This window comes from Macrobrachium nipponense, chromosome 15 (assembly GCF_015104395.2).
Source record: "Macrobrachium nipponense isolate FS-2020 chromosome 15, ASM1510439v2, whole genome shotgun sequence".
In the NCBI taxonomy this organism is placed as follows: Eukaryota; Metazoa; Arthropoda; class Malacostraca; order Decapoda; family Palaemonidae; genus Macrobrachium; species Macrobrachium nipponense.
In genome coordinates this window covers 57,348,449-57,362,781 of record NC_087208.1, presented here as the reverse complement: position 1 = coordinate 57,362,781, position 14,333 = coordinate 57,348,449, and the positions used below count along the sequence as shown (strand labels likewise).

Genomic DNA, 14,333 nt, shown 5'->3' with positions numbered 1-14,333 from the left:
CTGCCGAGTAAGCGGTTCATACCCCATCGGCAGACCCACAAGAACTCTTAGCCATAGATCACATATCTCGCTAAAGTCTTGAGGTGATGCAGACTACCGGGCAACAGCCACGAAGTCTACCACCTATCAGATAGGAACCAAGGTTTATTTATACCTTTTGCAAATTCTTGTTCTTTACATAACAATATGTCATATAAGACATATTAGCTGTGTTGTACGGTAGAGGCAACTCTGTGTTGACTTCTCATTACACAAAGGATGTCAAGTTAACCTACGAGAGATCCTTCTCTTTTGGTTTATACGTTTCTGCGGATACGTTACTGGGATAAGGAGCCGACACTGATCCTTAACTTTGAGTTAAAGTTATTTAACTTAGTGAAATTATTGGGGTTTTTGAAAGTAGTGTGGGGATAACTCTTTTCAATTTGAGCGCGAACCCTCGTGTTAGGATCAGGTGATCGGGATCGGTGTTGCGCTCCTTCATAAGGTGTATTTTCATAGAAGTGGTCCAGTACCCATTGACAAAGTCCTTTCAGGCTCTGCCGAGTAAGCGGTTCATACCCCACCATAGATCACATATCTTGCTAAAGTCTTGAGGTGATGCAGACTACCGGGCAACAGCCACGAAGTCTACCACCTATCAGATAGGAACCAAGGTTTATTTATACCTTTTGCAAATTCTTGTTCTTTACATAACAATATGTCATATAAGACATATTAGCTGTGTTGTACGGTAGAGGCAACTCTGTGTTGACTTCTCATTACACAAAGGATGTCAAGTTAACCTACGAGAGATCCTTCTCATTTGGTTTATACGTTTCTGCGGATACGTTACTGGGATAAGGATCCGACACTGATCCTTAACTTTGAGTTAAAGTTATTTAACTTAGTGAAATTATTGGGGTTTTTGAAAGGAGTGTGGGGATAACTCTTTTCAATTTGAGCTCGAACCCTCGTGTTAGGATCAGGTGATCGGGATCGGTGTTGCGCTCCTTCATAAGGTGTATTGTCATAGAAGTGGTCCAGTACCCATTGACAAAGTCCTTTCAGGCTCTGCCGAGTAAGCGGTTCATACCCCATCGGCAGACCCACAAGAACTCTTAGCCATAGATCACATATCTCGCTAAAGTCTTGAGGTGATGCAGACTACCGGGCAACAGCCACGAAGTCTTTCCTCCACCTATCAGATAGGAACCAAGGTTTTTTATTTATACCTACAACATATGTTGTTTACCTGTCTATCCATGTTAGCTGTCTCTTACCCTCCACCAAATTGGGTGTCAATCAGCTATGTATATATCTGACAGGTAAGTTGATTGTATGAAAATCGATATTGTTATAATACAATAAAGTTTCATACATACTTACCTGGCAGATAGATACGATTAATGGCCCACCCAGCCTCCCCGCAGGAGACAGGTGGAAGAGAGAAAATATGAATAGAAAACGGGAATGGTTCCTAATCCTGCCACCCAGGGCAGGACGGTAGATCACCTGACCTACCTGCAGCGTGTGCCACGAAATTTGAATTTCTGTCGGGGACGACGGAGTCTTAGCTATGTATATATCTGCCAGGTAAGTATGTATGAAACTTTATTGTATTATAACAATATCATTTTTCATAGCTAACAAACTGTGGTCTTAATGCATATTGCCCACCTCATACCTCCCCTCTCTTGGTTACCTGGGCTGGAAGAAACTGAAATGCATCACGGCATAAGAGGTGATGGAAATGTTGGCAGATCACTCCTCTCTCAGCCATTGGCCGAACCTTGATGCCACCAATTCCTCGTATTAGTATAATTTCATGTGTTTTTTACTGGTTTCTAGCTGGTGCTTGAAGATTTATACTATTGTTAAGACTGCAGGTTTGTTAGCTGTGAAAAATACAGATTGATTAAGAATTTGTCATACTTGACAGTGGTATAACCTTATTAACTTATACAGTTATTTTTGTTACCTTTACCCTTATGCAGAAGAACAGCTATTCCTCCCACCATTCCATCCCTTTGGAACCATATATCCTGGTCAGCCACACAGTCACACTTTCACCATTCCGCCACAGCGTTTTATTTGTAATCCCATTTCATTACCTCTTGGTGCCTCACCATTCTTTAACCTCTTAATTTCCTTCTTTACATCCTTGACAGTCGTATAAAAAAGCAGCTTTCTCAGATTTGCACAAATTTCTATCACTTGTGCCTCTCGTCTCTCCTCCTTTCTCAACAACTCTTCAAAATACTTTCATCAACTAACACTGACAGAATCTTCATTTGCATTTTATTGTTAGATTCATTTTGTCATGAACACTTCAATCAGTAATTACTGCAGCAGAGACTAGCATCTATTTTTCCTCTCAATTTTTTTTCTATTGAAATTAAGCCCTAAATTTTATATACTAATACGTATTCAACTTTTTTTTTCTTGTATTAATTTTGTCACTGACTGCCTGCTCTCTTGTGTACTGCTTTTAAATATTACTTATATGTTGGCAGAACAATGCATAAGTTTTAATTATATTTACATTGATAATTTTTATAAACATGTTTATTTTCATACATTCAACTTCCCTGTCAGATATATACTTAGCTATAGATCCGTCGTCCGATAGAAATTCGAATTTCGCGGCACACGCTACAGGTAGGTAGGTCAGGTGATCTACCGGCCTGCCGCTGGGTGGCAGGAATAGGAACTATACCTTCTAAGGACAGATTTTTCTCTATCGTTGGACTGTAAACCATACGTTTACGGTTCCTCCTGATTTGATTTTTCGTGTTTCATCGCCATCGATCTTCTGGGCTGTCTTTTGCAGGGAAGTACTGGGTCTTTGGTTCGGGCATACGCTTTATTAACTTTTTAATGAATTCGCTTCGAAATTTCGAAGAAAATACTAAGTGAAACTACCGAAATCATCGGTAGACACTCACATAGTTTGCCATAAAGAGAATTATTAATATTTATTCATTATTATATGTAATAAAGGTTACAACTTTATTAAGGAAATATTAAACTCTAATTTCCTACTTTAGGAAGTCAGAAAGCATATAACTAGATGCGCTTACTTTATAAGCTTTAATAGCGTTTGTGCTAACGAGCAGTTAGAGTATTAGCAGTACTAGTAGTTGTTGCATCCTCATCACCTTTTTACTCCTCAGAAACTACAAATTTATATATGCAAATTGAAGATAAATGGATAGCTCAAATGCAAGCTTTTAAAATTTTAAAAAGGTAAGAAGTGAATATAGTGTTCCCCCATTGCAATGGAGGGTGCGTCTGATCGGCTCTGTCTCGCTCCCAGGTCTAGACCTCTTCCAAGCTCACAAGCCCAGAGGAGAAGGAATGTCGACAACCGCAGGGGGGTTTCAGAGAATCCCCACCGATCAGGCGTCCCCTCGGCAGGTTCTGTAGAACGTCCCAGACTGCCAAGTTCGCCATTGGAAAGGCGTCCTAATGTAATGTGTTCCCCTTGTTAGACGGATAAGGAGAAGAAAGTTTCAACGGCGTAGATTCAATGAAGATGCAAGATAATCTCGTCGTAGATATCGGAACCTCAGAGAGAGATCTTCGAGAACAGTTGCGGTAGAGGCATTGCCCTATCCTGTTTTCGTCCCCCGTACAAATAGACGGAGGCTCTATCCCATGGGGTTTGAAAGAGTTATTTCAACAAATTCCTCATCGGTACATTTATATGATATCTATTCTGAGAAGAACGAATTAGATATTAAAGAATATATGTTGATCGCTCGTTTAATGATTAAACATACATATATAATTTTTAAGCTTCTAGCTCCTCGGACATGAAGCGCCTGAAACGCCTGAAGCGTCTGAGGCGCCTGAAGCGCCTGGGGCGCCTGAAGCGCCTGAGGCGCCTGGAGCGCCTGAAGCCCTGAAACCGCCTGAAGCGCCTGAGGCGCCTGGAGCGCCTGGGGTGCGGGGCGCCTGAGGCGCCTGAAGCGCCTGGGGCGCCTGAGCCTGGGGCGCCTGGAGCGCCTCGGGCGCCTCGGGCGCCTGAAATGAGGCGTAAAGCTCTTCAAGTAAAAGGAATGAGGCGCAACGCGCCTGAAAAGCCTGAAGTGGCTAAAGGGAAATATTTAACTCCTAGAGAGCCTAGGAGCGCCTGATATAAAACATAGGGCGCCCTAGAGAGCCTAGAACGCCTCAAAGGAAAAACAAAGCGCCTAAGAGCCTGAGGAACTCCTAGAAAACGACCGAGGCGCAAACGAGGCTGAAAGCGTCCGAATGGAGACGCAAGGCGCCTGCAAAGCACCCGAGGCGCAAAGCGTCTAGAGCGCCTGAAAGCAGGCGCAAGGATTTGTACAACCCAAAATACAATTTGGATGAGTTATCGGGATTTGAAGCGGACTTGGAGGCTCCTCTTTGGGAGATTTTTTCTCAAGATCATTTTCCCTGACAGGGCCTCTAGGTGTCCGCACAAGGTTGATCGTAGCCCCTGTCGGGAAGGAATTGATCATGGAAAAAAGAGAACGACATATAAGGACTTCTCCTGGTAGGGACGAAAGTTGTCGCACAAGCGGCCACCGTCCTTGTCAGGAGGGCCTTAGGGTAAAAGAAAAAAACATCGGCCTTCCTCCTGGCAGGGACTCAAGATGTCGCACAAGCGACCGTAGCCCTTGTCAGGTTAGAATCGGTACGGGGGGGGGCTAAAAAGCCCTTCACTTACGGAAAGGAGGCGCTCTCCTCCGTTGCTCACTTTCTCCCAACTTGATGGACAGGAAATGGAAGATAGATCGGAATTGGAAGCCAATAAGGGAGCAGGTCTTCTCAGTTTATAAGGACCTTAGCGACTTTTTTTATTGAAAATTAGTTCATTACTATAAGACGATATTAAAAAAAATCTTCCTCCTTCTAAAGTAATGCAACCAACCATTTACAGAAAGAGTGGCAATCGTTTGCAAATTGGAACAAGGTTCGTACGAGCTCTCATTCATTGATTAGAGGCTCTTCCAGATAATAGAGGCGTAGAATACGGCCTTATCTCCAAGAGAATAAAATTTGAGGGATTCTCTTCGATCCGAGAGTTTTTTCATGCGATCTCTTTCGACTAATGCTAATTCGTGTTTATTGACGAAAAGAAAGGCGAGAGGGGGGGCAAAATTTCCATTCTCTCTCAGCATCGGAGAGGAAAGATGTAGAAGAAGACTTGCTGCATACGACTGCTGAATGACAGTCATATACGTACCATAGTTGCCTTTGTGGTTCGCTACGAAAATTATCATATCCTTACAGGATTTTTCCTGGTAAGGCTTCGCTTAAAAGTTTTTGTTACGACAATGCCTACTCAGCTTCGGTATTTAAACAAGGTTGTTTGGCTTAAATTGGGCATTATTGAGAGCTTCCTAGGCTCGGGAATAATTTATTTTATATATTCCTTCATTAAATGAAAGTAACTGGCAACTCAACGATGAATGCAGCATGCAGCGAGCGAGACGGCAGGGCTGTCATTGTAAGCGTAAGGCCAATACAGTTTACCCATCCAGTCTCGGTCATTACCATTGGTTGCATCTATCTCTCCAACGGGATCGAATGGTTAACCGTATATTATCCCCCACAATCATGGACTTAGTCGCGAATGGAGGGGATAGACAAGCTAACATAAATAAAATTTAATTGTTCTGCCTTTTGCCTAGAAGTTTTCAATAAAAAAGATATTATAACCTTTCAATGCTGTTTACCGTAGGGAACATTATTAAAGGATTCTAACACAGCAGGAACATTATATTATATAATGCTCTCATGCTTACGAAAGCATGGCTTATTAGAATACATGCTTAGTGAGAAGATGGATGTAGTAGAGAATTCACTTTAAGACTACGGTATGGTTCAAGTCTTTCGAGAAACGCACACAACCTTTTTTAGAATCAGATATTGCTCAAGAAAGATGGATGAGTGGAATGGGAAACATTTCTTCGTGGCAGAAATGGTTTCCCTGAATACAAGATACTACGTTATATAAGAGTTTTTTCCTACAATAAAAAACGGAATTAACAGTGTAAGGATGTCGTGTACCATAAAGGCACCGATGTTTCTGGTACATAACATAAAAGAGTATTAGAAGAAAGCGCCGGTTTGAAGCGCCAACCTGCACAATGAGCCAAAGCACCAGCCAAGATATTTTCTCGTTTTAGCGAGTTAACATAAAAGAGCCAGTAGCCTCTCAGACAGCACGCTCGGTAAACGGCAAGATTCGTTTCTGATTTTTCGTTCCCCATTTAATCCACTTAGGCCAATTTTCCCACGACTCTCTCAAATCGCAAAGAGCATTGAGAAATCTCTTTTTTCGCTCCTGTTCGCGTTAACAAAGAAGACCTATTTGGAAAAAAGAGGGTTCGATGCAAGATTTTGCATGTCCGTGAGAACCTTCTCGATCGACGATAATAACTGTTTAATGTATGTCAACATTTTATTGGAAAGAAGTGTGAGAAACGCGGAAAGTCCTCTTTCATAGATCTCTTAGCAAGGTAGAAAGACGAACAGGCGGTTCCTATAGAATGCTTCCTTTTCTTGAACCAAGAGAGGTAGCCCAATATACGCCATCTTATTTTATAGAAAGGGAATATACTATAGTCTTTTTTCCCCTAAATATAAATATAAATATAAATTCTTTACAGAATTTAAGATAAAGGCGTCAAAAGAAAGAGAGGGATAATACTTTATTTGCCTCATTTTTGGCTTCGAGAGGTTGGATTCACAGAGGTCACGTTCTTCTCACAGCATGTTTTTGGAAGTCTTTTCCAAAGAGTCTGGATATTCTATCAGCATCTATTATTAAATGGACACCTTAACAACCTCTCCACTCTGAGTCTGTCGCATGCAGACTGACCCAGAAGTGGACATAAATGAGAGGATTTTTTCAAGGTAGATGACAATAGTCATGGCCTAGAAATAGAATTGCTGCAGATCGTGCTAGAGGGAATGAGGAAACTGTCCTCTTCCGATACCTCTGGTGAACCACATAGCTGGTTTTTTCTTCCCTTTCAGAGGGAAGAATCCACCTTTGTATATATCTGCTGATCAAAGAACGCAGTAAAGGCTATACTCTGTCTCTACAAAGGGAATTGGAGATAGCAGAGGGATTAAGATCTTCAGGATCTTTATTCGATATATACCTTAATATGACAAGATAGGATATCATGTACTTCTAATGGGGATCTTTTTTGTGGCCAGATTCCATGTTTCCGACAAGATGGAACTGATCCTCATCAAACTTCTTTGAGAAATTTTTTTATGAGGGAATTCTTTGTTTTCTCTGGGTCCTAAACGACCAAGAAGACAAGTAATTTTTTGAGCATTGGAATCTCGCATCAGATTCTATGGAGACTAGACAATGGGTTCTTGCCAGCATAGTATGTCTAGCAAAAGAACTGAAACCCCTATTCCTGATCAATGTTTTCAGATAGAGGTTTCGTTGTCCAGGCAGAGTACTTACGTTTTCATCTACAGTAGAATGGTTCAAACGTTTGCCTACAGAGTCTTTGGTATGCGTGACGGCTCGAAATGCGTTCCCAGAAGGTGTTCAGAGGGATACAATAAAGAGCTAGAAAATCAGGAGTACTCCCAATTTCAGCTCGGGAGTCTCCTTCGAATTCCAGGCTTCTTCCCTTCCTTCGGGCAAGGATAGGGAGATTCTGCAACGAGACACCCCTTCAACTGTAAGAAGAGATCTGTGAGCACGGAAGTATTCAAGAAGGACCCTCCTCGGAGGAAGACTTATCTCTCGTACGGTTTAGATATGCTTATCGTCTATGGATGTAGCTGATTACAATCACCTCCCCTTAACCGGAGAGACCAAAAGCTCAAAGTGAAAGAATTTCTTCCCCTTCTCCAGTCCTCCTGATAAACGATTGTGGGATGTTAAGGACTTTCGGACAATGTAGCGCCAATCAGGCGCCAAAATACCAGAACAGGCGTAAAGACGCAGAGGAAGACAGTCCAAATAAACACTGTCAATTGTCTGATGAGGAGAAGGAGCCTGCCTCCAGCCTGGCGCAGATGCGCTAGAGGCAAATAAATCGGAAAAAGTGTCCGATGTGGGCATCGCCAGTTTCCTCGAGACTCTTAACAAGCTCGAAGCTCCAGCAAGTGGGAGAAGCAGCCAGGCGCCAGGCGCCAGGCTCCAGCAGGCGCAAGGGCGATTAGCCAGGCGCCAGGCAAGCAACATGCGCCAGACCAAGCGCGAGGCGTCAGACAGGCGCGAGGCGCCAGCCAGGCGCGAGGAGCCAGGCACAAGCCAGGCTTAGGCTTCATCCAGAAGAGTCAATTCAAAGTGTGATCTCTAAAGCACTTCTTAAGTAACTTGATGATGCCTTCAAACAGCTGAGAATTAAAGCGCGTGAAGTGCGAGCTTTTAACAATTCTTGTTCTTTCCATAAACAATATGTCGTGAGAGACATATTAGCTGTAATTTACGGAGATGCAACTCTGTGTTGTCTTCTCTTTGCACGAAGGAGGTCAACTTGACCTATGAGAGATCCTTCTCTCTTGGTTACGTGTCTACGGATACGTTGCTGGGGATAGGGAGCCGACACTGATCCCTTAACTAGTGAGTTAAAAAATCTTTTATTTTAACATAAAGTATACTATTTTCTTTGGGTTATTTGAAATGAGTTTGGGGATAGCTCTTTCAAATTAAGCACAAACCCTCGTGTTAGGATCAGGTGATCGGGATCGTGTTGTGCTCCCTTAATTATGCCAGTAGGCATAGGTGTTTTGTCATGTAAGTGGATAGGACCCCCTTTTGACAAATAACCATTAGATTCTGTCAAGTAAAAGTGGATAAGACCCCATTGACAGATCTACAAGAACTCTTAGCCATAGGTCACATTCCTGAGGGGCTCTTGAGACGAAGCAGACTCCTAGCAATAGCTAGGAGGTCAACCCTTCGTCTAAACACATAGGAAACCAAGGTTTTATTTATTTTATTACCTACACGTATGTTGTTTACCTGTCTAATCAGTAACTAGCTGTCTCTTACCCACCGCCAAAGGTGCCAATCAGCTAAGTATATCTGAACAGGGAAGTTGAACGTATGAAAATGATATTGTTATTGTACAATAAGTTTCATACATATTACCTGGCAGATATATACATTGAATGGCCCACCCAGCCTCCCCTCAGGAGACAGGTGGAAGAGAAAAATCTTGTCCTTAGAAGGTAATAGTCCATTCCTGCCACCCAGCGGCAGGGCCGGTAGATCACTGACCTACCTACCTGTAGCGTGTGCCGCGAAATTCGAATTCTATCGGGGGAACGGACGGAGTCTATAGCTAAAGTATATCTGCCTAGGTAAGTAGTATGAAACTTTATGTACAATAACAATATCATTTTTTAAGATTGTAAAAGAGGTGTCATGAAAACATGCCGCAAGAAAATTGATGCAGGCAGAAAATTTAGATGTTCAAATATTATAGTGCATATTAGTAATGTTTTCATTTTGTTTTTTTCAGAGACACTTTATATTCGGAGGCGTAGCCAATTACTTCGAGACAGTTCACGAGAAGAGGTACCATTATATAATTTTTTTAATCCCATCTTTTAAAAATGTTCCACAAGCTTGTCAATTTTGTGAAAGAAATTGTATGATTATTGATTTTGTTGTATTTGCCACTTCAGATTACAATACTTTAAAACAAATTAATATGGTATTACAGGATAGTGCTCAAGTACGTAGTTACATGCGTATGAGACTTGCTTTACTACAGCAGCGCTATTGTGTCACCTTTGATCAGCTGAGTTTAAAGAGTAGATCTGCAAGCCTACGCTCTGCATCTCGTTTGACTGGAGAGGTTTGTGGCTTTTGACTTTTTTAATAGAATGTGGCTTTGGACTTTTATAATAGAATGTGGTACCTTAGCATTGTGTTTTGGTTTAAGGTGGGTGTCTTCATTAATGCAAGTGGACACAAATGTGTTTGATGGGTGAATGTTAATAGATATGAGGTCTTTTATCCCTGATATAAGTATCATAGACATATCCCAATAAGTATTTTCCTGACTAAATTGAATTACTTTTATTACAAATTAACAGCTGAAGAAGAGACTCATTCAAGAAAAGAGAGAAGTGGGTAGAAATTTATATCTTGGGGCCTGGAATGTAACTATATTTCTGGGCTCAGCTCGTGTCGCTGCGCGAAATATCCTTTAATCTATTATTTCTAGGGTAAATGTACTAACACATACCAGAGAATAAATAAATAAAGAAACAAAAAGGTCAGTACAACTGACTCCGCTCACTCCCTCCAAGAGGGTGTCGGTATGAACACTATGGCGAGTGAGACCACTACCACGAGCCAAATGCCAATAGAATTCTCCACTACAAAATCCCCCCAAGAGGAGAGCCGACCCACAGAGTGGGCAGCAACTACTACTACTCCATCCCATGCTCCCGACTGCTGCGCCTCTGGTGGCCATCCTTTTCAGTTAGCGCACACGATACACACGTGCCCTTTTTTACTCTGTGTTTTTTGTGCCCTTTTCTTTGGATTTCTTTATCATGGAGCGTGCAGCCATCGCAGCAGCTAAGTTAAGTACTCAGTGTTTATTGCTATTTGGTTTTTTTTCGGCCCTGAGCCCGTATTTGCCGTTTTTTAGGTATAAATACGAACTCTAGGTCGGAAGCATGCAGCATGGTTCTGCTCGTGGTGGGTTCGTTCTTGGTCGCCCATACCCAGAACATCCCCTTACTTAAGTACGCTCTATTTTAATCATCCGCTTTGTTTAGGGTACGGTCTACACGGTTTTGTCATGCATGCATGTCTTTTACCTTATGTAGGCTCCTTCCATCCAGACCCTAGCCACGGCTCTTAGTATCGGCCTCGGCTAGCTTTGAGTGGTAGACTTTTCCTTCGGGTTAGTCGTACACTCCTGGATTTTTTCTCCTACTATTTTGTTTTCTTTCTTTCATAATTATTCATTTGAATTATTTTATATGATATTTGTTCAGGTTAGTTGGGCGTCTGGCTTTGCTTAGCCTAGGTTGTGGCCCATAGGGCCTATAGGCTACCGCTCTTCAGTTCGGTTGCTTCCCGATAGCATCTCTCTGATCAGCTGGTTATGTTTCTAGGCTTTGTTGTCCATTGTTTTGTTACTTACCGCCCCGTGGTCACTACGTGATCACGGGGCAGCCAGACGCCTGTCCAGTCACCTTCCCCCCCTCCCGCTCTTCCATAGAGTCGGGGGGGTGGGTCGGTCTGCCCATGCTCGCTCCGCATAACCCGAGCCTGCCTCCTTCTCTCCCCCCAGGCGGAGGGAGTAGAGGGACGGGACAGACCCAGACTGGACTCGACCTCTCCGGCTTCTCGTCCGGACCGGATGGTAAGGTGGGGGGGGACTGGCCTTTCCCCCCTCCGTTGCTACTCCGTCGCTCCGTTGCTAGCCCGAGTCTGTATGTCCTCTCGCTCTTTCCCACCTTACTAGGGCTCCTTTACTACCGGAGACCTGGCATCCAGCGGAAAGGTGCTAGTCCACCCAGCAGGGTGGACCGGGGCATACAGTAGGTCCCTTCTAACCACTCCGTCTCGCTGAGTTACGACACTCCGCCACGCACTGGACTTAGTCCGGTACGTTCGAGTTTTATAGGTTTAAGATCTATTATGTTAAACTAGTAAGTTTATCTTAAGCTACCTTAAACCATCCCCCCTCCCTTACCTGTCTCACCGGATCTCTCCGGGTTATAGCCTATTCAGGCGATAAGGGAGGGGTTATGCCCAAATTTTTTTTCCGAGCTCCGGCATGCCAACGGAGTTCTTCTGTCCTTTAGCCTGTAAGTGATAGTCTTTAAGATACTCATGTGTCTTTTCACTTACAGACCACCAACTGTGAGCATCCGGGATGCGCCGCCACACTTCAAGACCCATGTGGACATGAAGTTTTGCCGGCCCATGCTCCATGCGTGACTCCGCACGGGGACATCCAGGTCTGGTACCACGAGACGTGTACCATCTGTTATGATCTGGTGAGCCAGCTCTTAGACGGGGTAAGTATTCCACTCCGTTAAACTGGTCCTCATTTGTTATAGTGCTTAAGTTTTTACATAATCTCCCTAACTTAAGATAAAAATTCATGGGGTTTTGTAGCCCCTATAATTTTAAGTTAAGCCTTAATTGGTTTTAGTTTTTAAGTTTAATCTTAAAATCTAATCAATACCCTCTCTTCCAGGCTCCGGCTGTGAGGGATACCGCACTGGCAACCCTGCGGGCCTGGGTCGGCGGTTTTGGGAAGAACGCCGCCAAGGGTAATGCCCTACATTCTGAGAAGAAGTTGGCGGTAACTTAAATAATCTTCCCCGGAGGCAAGGCTACAGGCTACGTCGACCCAGCAGAGGCGGCCCCGACTATCGCTTTCATCCAGCAACAGCTGGCTGCCTCGTTGACGGACCAAGGCCAGGACATCTCCTCGAAGTCGCGACGCCTCGATATTAATGTTGAACCTATGGTAGGTGTAGACGACCTGTTGGTCGAGGTAGGTACGTTGGACACCCAAGGGATGCCCTTGGGTGCAACTGGATCTTCTACCCCTGCAACCTCTCCATCCTTCCAAGGCTTTACAGGTAATGAACTATATACTTCTCCTGACGCTTCCGTTATTACAAACCAAGGTCAAAGGTCAAGCAGTGAAAACCTTGACGAAGACGTCGTCGTCGTCTAAAAAGACGGCGTCGGCGTCGTCTTCTTCTCGTAAGTCCTTCCACCGCTAGAAATCCCGGAGCAGAAAGATCTAAAGCTTCTGGGTCCGGCTCTAAGTCCTCTAGGAGTGAAATCCTCCCCAGGGAGAGTAATCTCATACTCCAGCGGAGTCGTCAGTTCCGCTACCTTTGGTTCCTCCGGTTTCAGAGCCACCCTTCCACCTCCGCAGCAGCTCCGGCTTTGGACTCCAACGCTGGTCTGTTGCAACAAGTGGGCGATCTGGTTGGTTCTCTGAAAAACAGCATGGAACAAATGATCTCCCGGTTGTCTGATAGATCACCTCTCAGGACAACATTATAGCCGGACTGAGCCAAGCTCCACTAGCCTCTTCTCCACCTTTCAGCACAGGGGGAGCCCAATTACCCCCGTATGACTCTACCTCCGTTCTCAATGAACAACCCTTGGAGAGTAGCGTCATACGCCCCCTTCCAAGACGGGCTTATCTCTATCCCGGAATGTGGAACTCGGAGGATTGAAGACTTCGAGTTCTACCCGGAAGACCTTCAGCCTCCGTTCATCGGCTACGCCAGGCTCACCGCCTCAGCCATGACTCGGGACGATAAGGTACCAAAAAGAGACAGTCCTCTATTCACGAGACCAGGCTCATAGAGAAATGCTCAGGTGTCCCTAGAGACATGGATTGTTCCAACACGAAAAATCCAACTTTTTAAGAGTCCGTTTACGATCTTTACGATGGAAGAGAGTACCCCGCTCCCTTTCTTGACAAAGATCGCGACAACCACCATTCCAGCAGCCCAGAAGGGGGATTCCATGCCTCAGCTGAAGGAAGCAGATCCTACGTCTCCTTTACACTTCCTTCAGCCGGTGAATTGTGGGAAGATTTGCCCAACACCTTCTCAGCTGGCAAAACTCAAACCAGACTGTGCTATGGAGCAGTTTGGTGAAGGAGCCTTAAGCTACCTAGGCTTCCAGATAGCCTTATTCAGGCGGAATTCGATGCCAAATCGCGGTTAGCCAGGTCTATTAATTCCATGGCTATGACCGAGGTGCTACCATTGCCTATGGGTCGGAGCCACTCTTTAAGCTTCTACCAAATCTTTGACTCAAACGGTGCAGTCGGATATGTTTGAGTTCGCCACTGCTAGGACGCATTGTAGGAAACATGTCCTACAAGAAGCAACAATTCGGCACGAGCCGAATAAGTTGCTTACGTCAAGCATCTGGGGAGCAGACCTCTTCCCAGAAGCGATGGTGAAGGAGGTTCAGGCAGAGGCTACGAGATTGAACCAAAGCCTTAAGACCGTTGGGGTCCTTACGGCCAAGAGACGACCAGGATCAAGCCGGTAAGGGTAAGGCTTCAAGGAAACCCAGAACGTTTCCAGCCCTACCAGAAGAAACAGCCACGCTTTTTCTCAGCAGGTTCCGGCTGTTTCCCTTGGTGCAAACAGCCCAACCTTCTACCTCAAAGCTCAATCGCAGCCAGATTTATGTTATCTCCCCTCAGCCTCAACCCTCCACCTCTTACGCTCTCTCTCCAGCCTACAATCAGGTCTTCGAGGGTCAAGCTTCCCAGAAGTATGACCGCTCGGGTAAGGGAGGCAGAGGTAAGCGATCCTTTCGTGGGAGAGGTCGGGAGGTCCCTTTAATAATAGAGGAAAGCATTTCAGGGGAG

General features: G+C 44.4%; 1 protein-coding gene across 2 annotated transcripts in view; it reads left to right on the top strand.

The window, feature by feature from the left end:
* LOC135194970 (WD repeat-containing protein 13-like) overlaps positions 1-14,333 on the top strand; it is an 89,293-nt gene that overhangs the window by 18,191 nt on the left and 56,769 nt on the right. For both annotated transcript variants that reach the window (XM_064221215.1, XM_064221214.1), the window contains exons 4-5: positions 9,465-9,520; positions 9,669-9,803. In XM_064221215.1, the coding sequence (XP_064077285.1) occupies positions 9,465-9,520; positions 9,669-9,803 (191 nt within the window). The remainder of the gene's footprint in view (positions 1-9,464; positions 9,521-9,668; positions 9,804-14,333) is intronic.